The sequence below is a fragment of the Lates calcarifer genome, linkage group LG19 (genome assembly GCF_001640805.2).
Source record: "Lates calcarifer isolate ASB-BC8 linkage group LG19, TLL_Latcal_v3, whole genome shotgun sequence".
Classification (NCBI taxonomy): domain Eukaryota; kingdom Metazoa; phylum Chordata; class Actinopteri; family Centropomidae; genus Lates; species Lates calcarifer.
In genome coordinates this window covers 19,290,705-19,309,845 of record NC_066851.1, presented here as the reverse complement: position 1 = coordinate 19,309,845, position 19,141 = coordinate 19,290,705, and the positions used below count along the sequence as shown (strand labels likewise).

General features: G+C 41.6%; 1 protein-coding gene across 1 annotated transcript in view; it reads left to right on the top strand.

Annotated features, from left to right (window-relative positions):
- Positions 1–19,141, top strand: part of frmd6 (FERM domain containing 6) — a 28,632-nt gene that overhangs the window by 1,143 nt on the left and 8,348 nt on the right. The window contains 9 exon segments of the mRNA XM_018681722.2: positions 10,387–10,658; positions 10,660–10,692; positions 11,532–11,622; positions 13,767–13,846; positions 15,093–15,169; positions 15,274–15,460; positions 16,910–17,065; positions 17,249–17,314; positions 18,238–18,306. Of these exon segments, the coding sequence (XP_018537238.1) occupies positions 10,593–10,658; positions 10,660–10,692; positions 11,532–11,622; positions 13,767–13,846; positions 15,093–15,169; positions 15,274–15,460; positions 16,910–17,065; positions 17,249–17,314; positions 18,238–18,306 (825 nt within the window). The 5' untranslated portion in view covers positions 10,387–10,592.

Genomic DNA, 19,141 nt, shown 5'->3' with positions numbered 1-19,141 from the left:
ACCTTCAGAAGTACTGCAAAGTAATGTGGATGTCAGAACTTGAATGGCACAAAATTATGTGCAACCAATGGTAATCATTTTCCTTTCTTTTTCTTTTGAACAAAAAGTTGTTTTCTTAGCACTCAGGAATGCCAACAATTTCCCCTCTGTTTAATGTTGGACCAGAGGGCAATCAGGAACAAACATGGACTGGGAATCCTCACGTCTTATTTTAGGATGTGAACACTGGGTTTAACAGCTTTATAATAAATAATTTCTTTCTGAAGTCAGATTGTCTTTATCTTTACCTCATTTCTATAAAGGTCAGCGTCAGAAGGTGAGCATTCCCTGGAGCTACTATGGGCTTGATATTTTGCTCAAGGGCACTTCAGCTGACAGGATGCTTTGCCAGCTGAGCTTGTGTCGAGTGGTTGGTTGTTTTACTCATATGTCCTTTGCCAAGTCCTAATGAGGCCATTAATGTAATGTAGTAAACATTGTTTCACAATGCACAGGCATTGCACAATGACATTTATTGCATTTCTCAAACTGGCAGTTTACAAATGAAATCAAGACTATTGGCTTGCTCTGCAGACATCAGCAAAGTGAGCGCGGGGATCCCCTGTAAGGACTGTTAACACTTGAAATTCATCCAGTACACATGGCAGGCTAATCAGCTACCTTGTGTGGCCCATTCCTCAGCATACTGTATATGGCTTGCCGTCCAGCTGTGGGGGGAAACGGAAGAAAAACAGCTTGTGTTTTTGTGATCGTGACAATGTTTTGGCTCAGTCGTGTAACAGAGCAAACTGAATGAAAGAGAGAGATGGTGCAGGTGCTGGCTGGACAGGAAAAGCACTGCTTGAGAAGGAAACAAAAAGGGAAATGTGTGAACAAAGGTGGTTGGTGTGTGTGTCGGTGACTCATTCAGATGAATTTGTGTAGGAATGTGTGATGGGATGGCCCAAAATTGCACAAGGCGATCCTCCTCATAACTTGAACTAATCGCTTTTCTGTGGGTAATTGATATGTTTTGCTATCTCGTCCCAGAGCTTTTTAGCTTCATTGTGCTGTGGTGTCACATTGAAACCACACATCACATATGACATTGTTTGTCACGTCGACACTTCAGTGAATGCTGGATCTGTTGTTCTCCAAAATTTATCAGTGATTTCCTCAGTATTAAACTCAGCATCAAAAGCTCAACTGAATCTGTAGCCTCAGGGCGGCTTTCTCTGAAGCTAAAACTCTGCCATGAATACAAAAACTGTTAGACACAGTAACAGAGCTGAAAAAGAAAGTGTCTGTGCTGCTATACATAGGTAACTGGAGATAACCTGTTACACGCATTTTACATAATTGTCTCCTTACAATGCAAATTCTCCCAGACTCCCAGCGAAGTCTGATACATGTTGGGAGGGGATTTTCATATCGTTTGAGAAGCTTGTTTATAAATGCTCTTGCCAGAATTTATCACCCAATCTGCCTCCTATCCTTTTTGCTTGAAGATAAGGTGTAAGAAGAACCATATTTTGAGATTCAGGACAATGTAGCTGAGGAATGAGGGTGCTACAGGTCCATGAGAAAGGATGAGATTACTGTTATTGCCATAAAGAAAGAGAAACTCTATATCTTACCTGTGCTATTGCATGTTTTATCTCCTCTGTGTTTACAGTATGAGGGTGTGTATGCAGTGTAATGTCCTTGTTGTAAGTTATACAGGTGCCCTGGGCTCTCTGCTGCTATCAGTTTATGTTATCTAGCTCATGTATATGCTTTTGGATGCAAACTGTGTATCTCGACTTTTAAACAGCTTAATTTCCAGAGACATGAGTATATATTTTTCCGAATTAATCTTGTGTTTTCACTGGATTTATGGCCCTGCAAGGCCTGAAATTGCAGAGGACCACAAGAACCATGATTTTAAATGAAAACATCAGTGTTGCATGCCTCCTCTGCAACTGGAGGGATTTTGCATGACCAAGTCTCAAAGGAGGGGAGAAGAAAATGGGGTTGCTTCTTCCTGCATTTGTGTCCCTTTCTCCCTTTTCCTCGGATTGTGTTTTTCCCCTCTGCTCTTGCTTGGCCTCCTTAGTGAAGCTCGAGTCCTTTCAAGGAAGTGGACCAGAGAGGTCCAGCACCCCTGAGGATATTATCGACTTATCTCACCCGCTTCTCACTACAGCTTTCAGTGCCTCCTGTATTATACTTTGCTGATTTTGGTTGCAATGTTAGCAGGTAGATAAATTACTGAGACACAAGTTCACTCCTTGGTACCAAAAATTACATATTTTTAGTAAAAATTCCAGTTGTAATTCCAGTTGTAAGCTTTGTTTGGGTTTTGGTGTAGGCTGAGCACTCAGGCCAAATTATGGACTTATGTTATCTTTACTTACTGTTTCCATTGAGGTAATCCTCAGGCTGTGGAGTGTTTCATAGCTAAAGGAAATGCTGGCACATTACCAAGTGACTGGGAGAGGTGAATTCATACAGCTGTGTTTTGTTACACACTCTGCCAAGTTTCAAACATCTACAGGTATTTTTTCTATTTCATAAAATGCTGCAGGAAAAAACCCTGCAGCTTTTTTCTTGAGTAAAAAGACAAACCACATTTAAAGGCTTGTGACTCTGCTCAGGTGTGACAATGTAAACAATAGAGGAGACAATCCCTGTTACAAAAGCTGCACACAGGAAACAGATCAGCTCACCCTCAACAAGCCCTTTAATTCTGTCAAAACGGAAGATCTTCGGTTGAAACAAAACAACAGGGTTTGGTTGGGGTTTGTTATAATTGCAGCTCGTTTTTTTAACCCTCTCCTTTTAATGCAGCTCGCTCTATTTCGAGCATACGTAATGGTCGGGTTGACGTCTCCGTGGTGTGTTGCACTGCGATTGCTAGTTTTGTGGGGTTACTCATGCACAGTCCAAGCCTGAATGCTGGGCGGGGAGGGAAGGGAGCGACTGCTGACTCTGTCCTAACACGTCTGCCAGTGCAGGCAGTTTGAAATGTGTGTGTGAGAGAGATAGTGTGTGTGTGCGCTCTCACTCGTTGCTCAGAGCCACATGGAAGCCAGATGTTTTAAAACATTTTTTCCATAAAGGCACCTGAGCTTCAGTTGTACTTCATTGAGAACTCCTTGAATTGTTCTCTGTTGCGTGTTTTTTTTTGTACTCGCCTGATCTCTGCTAACATGTGAGAGGATGTGAGCATTTTCACTGGGGTAAGAGAAAAATTATTTACATTTCGCAATCATTATCATCTAAACTTAAGAGATTCCAAAAATCTGGTGGTTTGTCTTGAAAGAAGGGTGCATTTTCATTTAATAACCCAGTAATTAGCTTTGCAAGATGTATTTTGTGAATACTTCGTACACCATCATCCAGAGAGCGTTGAACTCCAGCCAGCAAACACGTCCCAACTTTACAAAACTTCCAGCCAGCTCCGATAGGGAAGTAAAAAACTAACTTGATCAAAAATCTGTTTCTTTTCAAAAGACCTGTAGTTCTGGAGCTTCGAGGATAACAATTGATTTCCTTGGTATGAGCCTTGCAGCAAAACCTGCGCCAAAACAGAAACTAGTTTCCGTCCTATGAAAACATTTAGCCAGTATTCCGACACAGACTGGAGGCTGTAATTTGTCTCAGTGAAAAAGCGGTGTACTCCCACACTCCCTGCATTGTTCTGTCCATCAGATTGTGACCTCCATCAAAACCAATTAGGTTAACGTACCAGTTATGTTTCATATTGCATTTCATCTGGCTAAACATATGAGTGAATGGTTTTGTGTGAGTAAGAGTTGAAAAATAGTGCCACCTTCTCTATTTATTGAATCAGGACTTTATTCTGAATTGAAATGTGACAGGAGATTCCCAAAGATCCACAGAGATCCCCACCCCTAACGTCAACCTTGATCTGTACAGAAAGCCTTTGCCAAGCCTGAGTAGTAACACGCATCACGCCTTTTCACATCTCGTCTCTCTGCACTGATGACTAGTGCCACAAATCTTTAACTGTTTGCCAACAAACTGCTCAACCACATCAGTCGTGAATCTGGTGTGTTGGCTGCTAGCGAAGGCAGGCATTGATTAAGTATTTCCCAGTCACTTTCATAATTGCATCTTCAGTCAAGGAGGAGGATGATTCACTGAGTAGGAAGGTGCTTCAGATTCTTAATCTGCAGTAATTCCTGGACAAAAGCTGCAAGGCCTGATCAAAAGTCAAAAGCCGAATGATGTGAAAAGTCTTTGAAATTCCTCTCAAGTGAGATATCTTCTGCAGTGAATTCAGATAATGTGCTGTAAATATTGCAGCTGCGTTAACTATGTGAGGCCGCCCACTGTCCATTCCTCAACGTTTCTCTGTGAATTATATAACAGCATTACAGTAGCATGCTGTGTGCAAGCCTGACCTTCAGTGGTTAATGAGCATGACATTTGATCAAGGAGGACACCGAGGCATTTATCCTCAAACCCTTGATTTATATTTGTAACATATAGAATATACTTTGTGTGATAGAACAGGATATTTACTGGAGCTAGTGTTGCCTGTGTTGTGGATAATTACCATATATCAGATGCTACATGTCATCAACTCGCAATAAGTCATTAAAATCTTGTTTAGGTTCCCAGACTTTAATTTGACTCTGAGCCAGAAACAGATTGTTTGCCCTGTTTGTGAGCTGGGTGGAAGTAGTCGAGGAATTCCAACAGTGAACATACAAATATCTGCTGGATGATCTTATGGGCAGGGGATCATGGGAATCAAGGTCTTAAATAGTGCACAGTGTTTTCCCCCTGTCTGAGATTAGGCTTAACGGATAAAAACACACACGCAGGGCGTCCAGGTATTTAAGGGGGAGCAGCTAAACATGCTCCCAATCTCTATTAATACCAGCAAGGGTTATTTGTTTACACTCTGTTGACAGCAGAGACAAATATATGACTGACAGCATTATCAGAGTCAGAGTAGCTTTATTTGTCAAGTAAAATAAACATACAAGTATTTTTTCCATTACATAACGACAGCCAACTTCCCGACATCATGACAAGCTCAGCCAGAATCCAAAATAGACGCTCAGACCATCCAGAATTAGTGGTTTGGGTGGTCAAGCATGTCGCCCACTAGCGTGCGTCTTCCTGTTTATTTTAAACATGCTCAACCTCTCCTTTTAGTGTATCAGTAGGTTACTCGGAGATGAGGGGGGAAGCCTCGCTGTGAAAACTAATGCCATCTTGTGACCAATGTGATTTAGAACTGCTCGTCAGCTCAGCAACATTTCTCATCAGCTGAATAAACAGATCTTTTGGCAGGGAACCGAGGTGGGGGAGAAAAAAAAAAAGCAGTTCCCACTCGGATTTAGTCGTTGGCACTATTTATAAAAGCCGTACCCTTTGAAAGGGAGCCCTTTAAATATTTCAGCAAGGGCAGTTTGTGTCAGCATCTTCAGCCCATGAAACAGGCTTCCCTCCAGCTGATTGGTTGCATAAAATTTGGATTTGCGTTGTCTTTCTGCTGCTGGCTGCCAACTTATTGTGAAGTATTTTAGACGTTTATTTCCAAGAATAAAAGAGAAAATTAAAGTGAAGCCATTCTAGTAACATAACTTGATTTGTTTGAGCCTGTGGTATTCTTTATTTCTACTAATTAGGAGATTGATGTAAATTTCAAATGGATGCCAATGTTGTTCAGAGGATTGGGAAATATAATCATAAACTAAGTTCATCTGAGCAAGAAAAGTTTTTGCAACAGACTATTTGTAGAGTCCTTTTAAAGATCTACAGGTAAATATAATTAAGTTCAATGTTTGGTGAGTTTTTAGCTCCGTTTCTGTGCATCAACTCAACTTAGTTTATCAATATTGTTTTTTAAACACAACGAGGACTGCAGCTAATGATTATATTTTCAATTACTCATCAGGAATAACACGTCAGAGAACAGTGAAAAGTGTGTGTCACAGTTTCCCAGAGTTACAGTGACAGATTTGTTCAACCAGAAATATTCAGGTAACTATTGGATGACAACAGAAAGCAGCAAACCTTCACATTTCAGAGGCTGGAAACAGCAATTCTTTAGCTTCTTTCTTAAGAAATAACTCATTAACCGATTATCAAAATAGTTGCTGATGACTTTCTGTTGATCGACTAATCAACTCATTGTGAAAAATGTCCATTGCAGTTTATTGTAGTCCAAGGTGAAATCTGCAAATGTTGTTTTTGTCTGACTGACTCAAAGATATTCAGTTTATTGTCTTGCAATTCCCAAAATAGAGCAGCTTGAAGAAAATAATAATTTTTACTTGGAAAATAGGCTTAAACAATGAATCACTTACTTTTCTGTTAATTGACTAATTGATTAAAGGTTTCACCTCTTAAATGTTGTGCCCTTCTAAATATTAGAAAGTGAGTTTTTCTAAATGGTCCCAACAAACAGAATCATTTAGTTTAAGTGAGTGGTACAAATATGATTTCTGTGCAGATCATGGGTGCTGCTCCAGGTTGTAGGATGCTGTCAGAGGATGCAGTTTGTGGGCACATGGGGTCGGTGGCAGTGCAGCTCGTTGTGTGCATCGGGAATCAAAGGCCGCCATTGTTGGAATGAGAAGCAGATGTTAGAGAGGAATTCTCCTGACTGCAGCAGTTTTTTCTTTTTTTCATGCCTGAGCTTTGAGCGCTGCCTCATTCCATCTCCCTCCCTCCTGCTCTCCCCCCTCTCTCTGCTGTATATATCTACCCTCTCCTTTTTCTTCTGCTTTGACACATACTGTACCTGAAGCTATTCTTGAAATCAGCGTGGTGACAGCCTGCTTCAGTCGGTCTGTTCCTCCTTCTCCCAGCAGCAGAGGAAGGTTTTCCTCAGCTTCGCCATCCAACAGTTGGACACAGAAACTCTCCACCCCTCTGATGTCAAAAAAGGAGGAGGGAAAGAATGAGAAAGAGAGGTGTAGTTGTGACAGAGGCCCTCTCTTTCTGTATCCCAGTGTGGGATTTGGTGTCATGCCTGACGCTGAGGTTTGCCACGTTGACAGAATCCCTGTTTCGGGCTGAAAGGCAGGAGGAAACTCAGTTGGCTGCTCTTTGTGCGTGTGTTGCTTTAGATGGACTCTGGTGTTGCATCACACTTTGCACGGCAGTGAAAAGGGGGTGGGGGGGTGGAAAAGCAGCAGTAATTTCATTATCCAGCACTCTCTGCACTCAAACACAGTGTTCCCGGTGCAGAGTGTAAGAGAATCCACCCTTTAATTTCACGGTGGACATCCACTCTGTGGCGATGTCTCATGTTTAGACCAGACATGACACAATTGACCTTTAAACCCATCAATAATGACTGTACTCACTTATGTCTGTGTCTGCATGAGACCAACACGGGCGTCCGGTTTCACTGTTAACATTTAAAATATAATAAACGAGTCATAACTAGGATGTGTGGAAGGAAGGAGTCATATTTCTGGCTGCAAATGTAATGTGATATGATTTCAACAGAGCCTGCTTCAAGGGCCATTAAGTTTTTCTCTTCAGGAAGACATGACTAAGCTTGATGTGTGAATGTAGAAAGCACAGATTTCAAACCCTGAGACAAATACTTCTTAAAAATTTGTTTGTGGCGTTTACTAAAAGTCAGCATCAGCCGTCGTTCCAGCAGGGACAGCCAAATACTTTTCTGTGATATTCTTAGATCATGTCCAAACTAAGCCAGGGAAACACTATTTACCAGTTGAAATGTCCACATTAGAAATTTATGGTCATTTTTGAAAAGATCTTGGTCCGCAGTCAAATGCCTAAACAATGACTAAATGATTTAATCTCCTCCTCTTCCGGCTCTTTCTGGTCGCAGACAATATCAGCCATCATCTGGTAAAACACAGAGCAGATACAGTTTAGTCATGTTGGCGATTCGGTGCCTTCTTCCTGCTGTCACTTTAACAGTGTTTCAGTGCAGCCAAACTCACAGTTTCATTGTTGTAATACTAAAAAGCGGAGCTGGCTTTTCCATATTTATCCACACCGGAGTGAACTTTGGAAGAGCTCTGTATTCAGGTGTGAAAAGTGCTGGATTAGTGCGGATGAAAGGTCAACAATGAGGGGAAAAAGCTTAGTGTGGACATGGTCTAAGTTTTCTGGTACGCCTCTCTAGAACTGAAACATCAGGTGATTAGTCTGACTTGAAATTAATCTGCAGTGATTTTGTTAATCTGTCGTTTAGATCATGTTTCAAGCAGAAGTAAAGACATTTCCAATAGCTTCTAGGTTCTCATTTTTGAGGATCTGCTGCAGCATTGTGAGAGTGAAATGTATATAATATATATATTTGAAGATATCAAATTGCCGGTTTTGTCCAATCAAGCACTTTGAATAGTTCACTTTAGGTTTTTTCAGAAATGATATTTACTAACTGAATAATCAAGGCAATAACAAAGCATTGTTTGTATGGAAACTATCTGGCAAATGAAAGTATTCAAAACTATGTTTCCTCTGCGAGTATTGTATCAGTCCTGGTTTACTGGAATCACTCTCACTCTCTGGAGGAGAAGCGAGTGATGTATGGAAGTGATCCAATTAGATGAATCTCACTTCTAATTAACCCCGCTGCCATCACACAGCTCAGCTGCTCTGTAGCAGCACCTGACATATGGTCATGGCAAAAGACCAGGAACTTACCCAGTATGTGTGTGTGTGTGTATGTGTGTGTGTGTGTGTGCATCTGATCCTCCTCTATTTCTGTCTGCATGTACACATGTGTTTGTGTGTGTGTGCAGTACAGTATAGTGCTTCTGTTTGGTCAAGGTCAGCAGCAGCAGCGGGAGCCGTCCCAGTCAGGGCTCGTCAGCAGACTTTGCTGAGTGGCTGGTTGCCCGCCACGCTGCACATCCAATGACCAGCTTTAATGAGAACTGATGCTGGATGTCAACAGTATGTGTATTTATGGCTGCTTTCCCCACAATGCTCCCCGTATGTGCAGCAACAAAGCAGTGTTATATGTGGACAGCAGGCGTATTGAATGGGCACTTAGTCCGAAAAGCACTTTCTGACTTTGCAGCAGAAGTCCAGTCCCACAGTTGAAGCTGTTGTTTTTTTGAGCCTGGTCAGTAATTTCAGTGTTTCCACAGCTGACAGAGCATCAACCCGCTTCTTGCTTTGTTACAGTAACAATTTACTGATTTACTGAGGTTTTTCACCTTTACCACTCATGGACCCAGCTTCTAAAAGCAGTAAAACCTAAATTTTGTTGGTGGTATAGTGGTATGATCGCTCACAAAAACTCTTCAACGTTTGTATGTTGTGGACAAATCCTTAATTCTCTGCCTGCATCTTTTAAAATGCTAATTTTCCTCTATCTGCCCTATCTGTTTTTAATGACAACATGGCTTCAAGGTGAGGAACCTTCAACAGGAAGAAGTGATAATCTGGATTGATTGTTCTTTAACATTCTTTTGTGTCGTCTGAGACTTTTCACACCCGCTGGAAATCTCACACGTCCTCAGGCAGAGTTCATGCTGTGAGATACTCACTGCTCTCAGGACAACTGTTAAGGTTGGAGGTGTGTGTGTGTGAGAGAGAGGGAGATTTGTGTAGTTGGTGGAGAACAAAGGAAACTGTGAACATCTAACCTGACTTGGGCTCAGGTGCAGGATAAAGTCAAACACATTATGAAAGCACTGCAGCCTAAAATTCAGCGTGCAGATATTCTTCCTCGTCTCTGCAACACTTTGCTGTTTTCCTTTTGATCATAACAAACATTTATTACAAAACAAAAAGGTTTTGGGAGATTTTAAATGCTTGTATTCCCCTGTCAGTGTCCTCTAACTTCAGTTCAAAGAAGGTGAATGAGAAGGTTTGGCACTACAGTCTGACTCTGTGGATTTCAGCAGACAGTGAAAAATTCAAGCATGTCAGACAGCTGAAAGCATGTCAACAGAACTGAATGAGTTGACAAAACTGATGCCAGGAGGGAAAATTGGAGCTGTTTGGCTCACAGTGCCAACAAAATCAGACACCCAGTCGACTTCTAAAGCCCCGTGCATAAGTTTCTTTACAGCTGTTCAACTCAAGTCAAGTGTGGTGGTGACTTATTGCTCTTTTTTTGCTGCTATGTTCTTCTTTTTCCTGTTTGTTAAAAAGTTCTGAACTGGTTTTGTTTTGTTAAAAACTTGTGAACGTGATAGAAATCAGTCAGTTTTCTGTATGACTCACTTGGTCTCTATGTTCCCGTCATGCCAGCATTACATCTCATCAGCTCCTCTCCAGACAGATGTTCACACCTTCCTCTGGAGTCACTGACATTCCCCTGCACTGACGTCACATACTCATGCACATAAACAGGAATGCAGCCCTCCTCATTCCTCACAGCACATCATCATAGTCCGAACATGATGCACTAACATCAAGTCTTTTGCTGTTGTGTCTCCACAGTGGCAGACTCGCGCCCCCATGCCCTACCTTGTGAGTGCTGCTTGGCCTACTGAGCCCAACAGTGCTGGTGTGTCTGTACTGGGCTGCAGCTGAAGCAGGGCTACAGCGACTGCACGTCAGCTCCTGTGGTAGTGGAGGCGGGTCGTCAGAGGGCCCAGAGCCCTGGAAGCAGGCGCAGGGGCCTGTCCTGTCCCAGCCACACGAAGATGAACAAACTGAACTTTCACAACAACAAAACCATGCAGGACCGCCGCTGTGTCTGTGTCTTTCTGCCCTAACGATGACACGCTCAATGTCATAGTCAATGTGAGTAGACGTATAGTCACTTCGTCCACAGCAGTGCTGCTTTTAACAGGAACAGCAGCAACCAGAGACATTCGGGGGGAACATTTTTCCCGGGAAGAAATGTCTTATTATTCACTGAGACGAGAAGATTGACACCACTCTGATGTCTGTGCAGTAAATATGAAACTACATCCAGCAGCTGGATATAGGGAGACTGCTATCCTGGCTAAGAGCACCTCTCAAGTTTACTAATTACCACATTATACTGTATGTTTTTTGTTTAATCCCTACAAAAACATATTGTAAAAACATTTTGAATTAGTTTTCATGTATTTCTACTTTCAGACATAGCCAGGCTAGCTCTTTTCCCGTTTCTTGTCTGTATGCTTAGATAAATTAAGCTAGCTTCATATTTAAATGAAAATATAAAGCTAACTGAGAACATACAAACTCTTTCAATATGTTGTTTTCACAGTATGTATTTTTGTAGGGATCAAAAACAAACAATATAAAACACGATAAGCTAGTAAACAAGTAAACTTGAGAGGTGCTGTTAGCCAGACTAACTGTTTCCATATATCTTTGTTTACACTGAAGTTGCCGGATGTAGCTTCATATTCATTGTACAGACATGACAGTGTTATTGATCTTTACGTCTGTCTCTGGACAGGAAATGCAAATAAACATTTTCAATTATTAAAGGGTGCACACTGAGAGGTTCTACTTTCATAATAAGCTTTGGTTTCTTTGGAACTGGCTGCAGGAGATAAATACCAGACATTGACATTCAGGTAGCTTATGTTTGATTATGTTTGTGTTATGTAAATGATTGCTAACTTTTTTTTCTTTGTGCTCCTCAGGTGAAGACTTTGTGCCAGGAACTGTTGGTCCAGGTGTGTGACCTCCTCAGGCTGAAGGACTGTCACCTGTTTGGACTCAGTGTTATTCAGAGTAAGAGACAAACAAATGTTTTCTCCCTCTTGTTTGTGAAGTATCGTGTTGTTTTGAGCTGTGCTGTACACAGTTTACCTGTCTTTTAACTTGTTTACCCATCAGCTGAACAGAACAGTCTTTGTTTTCTATGACTGACGATGTAAAGAGAGTGTAACCAAGCACTTACTTTCCTCAGACCAATAACTTAGCTGAGAAGCAGGAATCCGTCCTAAACGTAGCATGTCTCACCTATCTGTCATGACGGTCTCTCAGAAACCAGGGCTACCTCGTCCTGACTGGCCCCATTGTGCAGAGAGGCTAAAGATGTTTTTACGAAGACAAGGCCCAGCGGGGGTCATAGGTATGGGTTGAGTCACCACGTCTGTCCCACGGCCGGGCAGACAGCAGGCGGGTGACAGTTGTGGGCAACAGCAAAGGGAGAGTAAATTGCAAAAGGCAGTGTTTTCAGACAGCTGGCCTCCACATGAGCCAATGGCAGCCCAGCAGGTCAGTTGAGCAGGAGCCAGTGGGTCTGATTGTGGGACATTCCTGAAGTTCTTGTCTGAACAGCGTGAAATCCCCAAGGCAAACAGAGGCCACCCACTCCCTGTGTGTCACCCACTGTCCCCCCGCCCCCATGACCAGAGCATGGGTTCAGATACATCTGTGACTTACCCCAGAGGAAGAAAACATATCCAGCATTGATGAGCGCAAGATGATATTTTAAAGTCTGCTCAGTGTAATTTTTTGTGACAGATAAACTGACACTGTCTGTTGCTAATGCCACAGCTGCTTTTAAAGAACTGTACGTTTTGCTACCACTACATAGCTAACGTTAGCATTAACAGCTGTTTATTAACAGTCTAGAAGAAATGTTGTGAGTTCAGCATCAAACTTCACTCCTTTACTTGCCAAGAAGTGTCGTCAGCTGTGGGAAGCAACACAGTGTTTTGCCTCTTTTTCTATCTCTTCTTTTCTTCTGCTGAATTAGCATGCTAACCAGCTAGCCCCAGCCTGTCTCGGTACTTTCCGATATCGACTCACTGTAGCATCCAGACTGCCCTGAAGAAGTAGCACTGCTCAGAGGGTGTATCATAAACTCCTATATTGTATTTTAATTGTAATAATTGTTAGTTGTAGATCTACAGTAGTGTTGGGTTGATTTGTACAGTTTTCCCCCAAAAGATCTTGTGACATCCATTGTTGTACACACTCAACTAGGTAAATTAAGGTCTCATTTTCACATCGACTGTCAGAAATAATGTTCCTGTCTTTGTAAATTGACATAATAGACCACAGAAATTAAGTTTAAGGGTTCACCCAAATCTCAGAAAACATACTTTACCATTCACCACTGGTCCACTGAGATTTCTACCAATGTACAACCACAAAAATAGTTCTCAATGAAAGTGAGGTTTGTGGATTAGCCTGAGTATCAGGGATATTGTTTCTGGAAACAGCCATTGCTGTTCAGTTTTTTAAATGTAATTTTTGGATTCTTTAAGTGCCGCAAAACTAAATGCCACGGACCTCAACTGTAATGAGATGGCGGCAGAAGTCTCAGCTGCGGAGATGTCAAATCTTCACCAAATAAAACCAAAATTTTCTTGGGAAATGTTTTGAATTTAATAAGGTGAAAACAAGGCATTTACATGGATCGACATATTTGGAGATGTGTTACTGCCTAGAATATATGTATGCAGGAGTCATGTAAACACACTCACTCTGATAACACTCATATTCCAGTTATCTGCTCTTCAGTATGTTTTTCAGATTTGATAAAAACATCCATTGGTGCTCTGTCAGAGAGGCTCAGCCCCTGCTCTTCATTTACTTTAGCTTTTCAACAGGTTTTCATTTTATAGAAACTCTTGAGTTGTCAGATCAGCAGGCTGCAGCACATGAAAGGTGTCACTTGAGGAGCAGATTAAGACATGACAGAGTGAGGTGAAGAAACGAGGAGGAACACCAGAGGCTCTGAGTACAAAGGGAAGTGCAGAGGCTGTCTGATGTGATTGCTCTGAGTCAGTCTTTGAACAGGGCTCATTCAGGAGGGATTTCACCGAGCACACAAAAACACAAATGCACCTATACATCCACATATACAGTACACACAGAGAAAGAGTGTGTGAGCTGAACCTGTCTCTCTCCTCCTCTGACAGACAACGAACACATCTATATGGAGCTGGATCAGAAACTGTCCAAATACTGCCCCAAAGAATGGAAGAGAGAAGCCAGCAAGGTGAGACATAATGTGCAGGATTTTTTGACTTTCAGAAAGAAGTGAGCAGAGGACTGTAAGTCTCCATTTTAAAGCCACAGTAGGCAACATTCAGACTTTAGACACAAAACTGGATTTAAAAGATCAACTACCTGGGATTCACAAGATTTATCCAAATAACATTCAGCATCAGAAAGTGCTTATTCTTTATTTTTAATCATTTAAATTGCAGGTATATTTGTATATGTGACTACAGAAAATGACTGATTAAACAATTAAGGTTTTGGTTGGTTAAAGAAACAGTTCAGCATTTTGGGAAATACACTTTTTCACGAGGTGATGTCCTGCTATAGTACAGGTTAAAGTTACTTAGCACAGGTTTTAGTCTGTGTTCTGGCAGGAAGTCAAGAAACAGTTACAGTCCGTAACTCCTAAACCATAAATTACTGTTTTTACTGTTTTTTTTTAATGTATAGATTAAACTGACAGAGTATTAACTAATCAGCTTTAGAGGCGTTGGAAGGCATGTTTTTGAATTTAAGTGAGGTTTTTGAGCTGTTGTTGAACCAGCCTATTTGCACCTACTTCCATTATGCTAAGCTAGGCTAATCTCCTCGCTTTAACACCACTCTTAACACACAGAAGACATCAAAGGTTTATTGATCTTCTCAGCCAGCTCTTAGAGTGGAATTAAACACACATACACTGACAATCAATGAAAACGTATCACCTCAAAGATTTGAGAATATTTTACTAAATGTCTTCTGAAAAAAAAGAAAAAAAGAAAAATGATCTTTGCTTTGAAAACTGACTATCACAGAGACAGCTCAACTTTTTTACTCCTCAATGAACAAAAATAAAACAGCAACTCTGGATCAGTTCTCATAACACTGTTCTGTTTTTAAAACATTAAGGTGATGTGTTTTCATTGACTGTCCGTGTACTTCCCAAAATGTTAAACTATTCCTTTAATAACTCGTGACTAAAATTCCTGGCCTCTTTTACTGTGTTTGTAAACCGAACTCTGGACAGCAGGAAACATAGATAACTTTATTTAGTTGTTATTGATTCAGCTGTTGCTTTGCATTTTTTAGTGTAATGAAAGCCAGAGAACCAGAGTTTCTTAGCTGCACTTTGTAGACCTATAAGTTTCCCCAAAACAGCTCTTTTGCCTCAGTCTTGACTCTATGCACTTGATATCTGATATGATATATTAAATCCTGCCTGTTGTAGACAATAAACAAGGATTTCCACTTGTGTTTTCCAGGGCATCGACCAGTTTGGTCCTCCGATGATCATTCACTTCAGAGCTCAGTATTATGTTGAGAACGGGAGATTGATCAGGCAAGTAAAGCCCCATGACTGACGACACGTGACATTAAAAAATGCTCTAACATCACTCCGTTAACATATGATCTGGTTAACTCTGCTGTCTGTCTGCCCTGCAGTGACCGGGCAGCCAGGTACTACTACTACTGGCACCTGAGGAAACAGGTGCTGCTTTCTCAGTGCATCCAAAGGGAGGAGGCCTACTTCCTCCTGGCGGCCTTCGCCCTGCAGGCTGACCTTGGCAACTTCAAACGCAACAAGCACTTTGGGAAGTACTTTGAACCCGAAGCCTACTTCCCCCCGTGGGTGAGTGTATCCAACGTGTACCATATGTGGCCTGAGAAGAAGAGATGATTTAAGATGACTGACCATCCTTCATGCTCCTTTTTTCCTCCCTGTTCACACTAAATCACAGCTGGATCTTCTCTGGTCCTTCTGCACCTGCAAAATATTTTCTCTTTCGCTAACATTAATATTTGCTTTAGATTGTATTTTGGCTGCCATGACTCATGTACATTTTCTCTCTTTGCATTTGTTTTTTATTTTAATGCACAGGACTTTATTTATTCGCTCGGATATTTAGGGTTAGAGCTGCAACTGACGATTGTTTTCATTACTGAAAAATCTGCCAGTTGTTTCCTCTGTTAATTGATCAGTTGTCTTAACAAAAACATCCATCACAGTTTTCCAGAGCCCTTGTCTTTAAGAAAAGAAAAGCAGCAAATACTGAAGAAGCTGAAACAAGAAAATATTGAAAATCGCCTAAAATTAATTAGCAATTTATCAGAACTGCCAATAATTCTGACTAGAATCTAAAAGTATGTCAAAATATAAACTTGTAATGAGGCTTACAATAATGAGACTGTCTGTCAGTGTTTTTATTTTCAGCTGGCCTCTGTTGAAAGGCTGTGACATGCACACAAAGCTTAAAAGTGATGTTAAATGTGAGTAACACAGTAAAACACATTAATGGATTAGACTGGTAAATCCTGTCTGATATTCCTCTGAGTCACAGTGAACGTCCTTGAAAAACACCTGTGATTTAAGTAGGTGAAAAAGACCAGAAATAAACTGCTGTATCATTGACTGAGAAGCTGAATCGTACAGTAAAGGCGGATGGTGTTCAGCAGTGTGTACAGTATATGGGTCTGTAGCCACCTCCCATTAATCACGCTGACCAAACGCTTAGCGACAGCTCCACATCTGAGCATGTGGGGTAATGAGAACTGGGACACCGAGTTTATTTTTGTCCCTGGAAGTGGCACATACACTCACTCACACTAGCTTTTATTTATTTTTTTAATCTTAAGAAATACTTCAGCTGACATTGCTCTTCTGGCCGTTCACCACCATCCTCCTCTACCACCATCTCTCTGGTTATGGCTGCCACACCCGTCTGATTTCCCTCCACTTCCTGTGATTAGCCTCCTGCCTCCTTATCACCACTTGAAACCAGGAAATTGTTTGATGATAAGCACCACAGTAAATCTCCTACAGATTTAGGTGCTTAGAAAACTTACTTAAAAATCTTCAAAAGCCACATGCAAAGCTTAGGGAGTGTGTTTTTCCGGGTTCCTGCCTCTCTCTGGCTCTCGTCAGTCTCTCCAGGTTGACATCTGTTTGCCCTCCAGCAGGCAGCTTCGTTATCCTCATTGGCAACCTGTGCTGCCAGTCTGCTGCTGTAATGAGTCCGTACAACTTCAGGGCAGCCAAGCCTGACATTTCTCTCCTCTCTCTCTCTATCTTTCCGCCCAGGTGATAGCCAAACGTGGCCGTGAGTACATCCTGAGGCACATCCCGAACATGCACAAAGACCAGTTTGCTCTCACAGCTTCAGAGGCGCACCTCAAATATATTAAGGAGTGTGCTCAGCTTGATGACGTTACTGTCCACTACTACAGACTCTACAAGGTGAGAGATGGGATTAAATGTGCTGCAGCTTTCTCTTTTGTTATCCAATTTCCAGCACGGATGACATTATTGCTTCCATCTATGACGATGAATCAGTGGCTGAGGGGGAATTTGATGTATTAACATCTCATTGGATTTCTGGTTCTTCTTATCGTCTCTGTATGATTTAATCTTATCCAACAGGACAAGAAGGAAGTAGAGGCATCTCTTACATTGGGACTGACTTTACGTGGAATTCAGATATTCCAGGTACAGTTTCTTACTTTTTAAAATCTTAACTGGCTTAGAAAATGTGAGAGACCACACACATGATGACAGATGATAAAAGATTTTACTGTGTTGTTCTTGTGTGGTGTGCACACAGCCGCACCACACACCAACAGATTCACCACTAACAACAGGATTTGTGGTTGGAAATATCGAACATGTTTAATATTTACGATTTGAAATCGGGGTTGAGGGACCTTGATCGGGATCCCAATTATCTTTCACTTTGCTTTGCTTCCTGCCTCATGTATTCCTAATTTCTGAAGATAAGTTGTTGTTTATTATTGAGTGGTAAAACACGTCAGCCGTGTTCAGACAGAAAACCGAACGTCACTGTTATTTTATCAAGGCTGCTGCGGTTGCACACATCCGGCGACATCATCCATCGACTGCATCTGTCGACAGAAATGCCACTTTTCTGTTTACCTGCCCAATATCCAGACAGACCATAAACTGCTTGTCAGCAAAGAAACTTTCCAGAGCAGTAAAAACCTTCCTGATGATATTATAAATAACTATGCTGAGTCCCTGGATCGTTGTCCGTCGTCTCGCCAGTGGCTGAAACAGCATGGCCCCACTGTATTGTTTGTTAGTTGGTCTGAACACCCAATTATTCTCCTGAGACAAGTGAGAGAAATTGCCTTTTATATCAGTCTGTTTCAAGATGTTTTCAGAAATACGACTCATCATCTTGACAGAGGATAAGATGAGGTATTATTATACAAGAATTTAAATAAACAGTTCTGGAAGAAAACAAGACTTTCAGGGCTCGCTGATGGACACAGGTTACTTGCGTGCTGCAGCAGTGTTGTCATTGTTTCCTTGTTGAATGTTTAATCTGTTGAAAAGCATCCGTATCCTGCAGCTTTGATCAGTGACTTCATGCGTCTGCTTCTGTGTTGCAGAACGTCGGCTCTGTGAGGCAGCTGCTGTACGACTTCCCCTGGACCAACGTGGGGAAACTGGTATTTGTGGTGAGTTAGAAACACACCTCAGACACATTTTTCATAGGTAGCGTATGTTTTTTTTTAAAACTTTCTTTCTCTCTTTAATCATTTCAACGATGACGAAACCCGAGCATCCCCCTGGCTCATGGCAGTGTTTGTGAAAGCCTAGCTCCTGCTCAGGGTCGTGGAAATTTTTACGCAAGGCTTCTTTTCTCCACACTGCTGTTTTATCTTAGCCTTGCAAGTCCTCTGGAACTAATCAGGGATTTAGAAAGACTTTCCCTGCATGTGCATACAGACACACAGACACTGTATACATATTTTCATGTAATCAGCAGCAGTATTTTCCTTCATATGATATACTGCACATACCTCTTGATTTATCCGTTTTATCAATTATAACTCACGTGTCTTTTAAAGGAAATCCTGTTCAATCTTCTCATCTCTGCTCTGAGTCAGCTGGTCGTAATGTTGAGCACAGCAGTCGGTTAATTTGCCTCCATAGGGTTTCTGTTATCGGAGGGAGGCAGAGAAGCTTACTATATATCTGTTTCACTCTGATGACTTCACGTTTTCCCGCCAGTCGACTATTAATCACAATCCAGCGAGGACATTATTGCTTATCACTGAAAATGGCTCCTTGCGACTCTAATTTTGGCTGCTGCTTTATTTTTATACACTTGAAAGGACTTTAAGATGTAGATTTCCTGACTGTAAGACCTCTGAGAAACTTGCTTTGTTGTCCCAGACAGTTGAAGCGAGTTTTGCTTTGGCGCAGTTACATCTGCCACACAGTTCACAGTGAAGACATCCTGTTTTCCTCCTCGTTCCTGTTTTTTCGGTGGTTTCCTTTCGCGTCTGC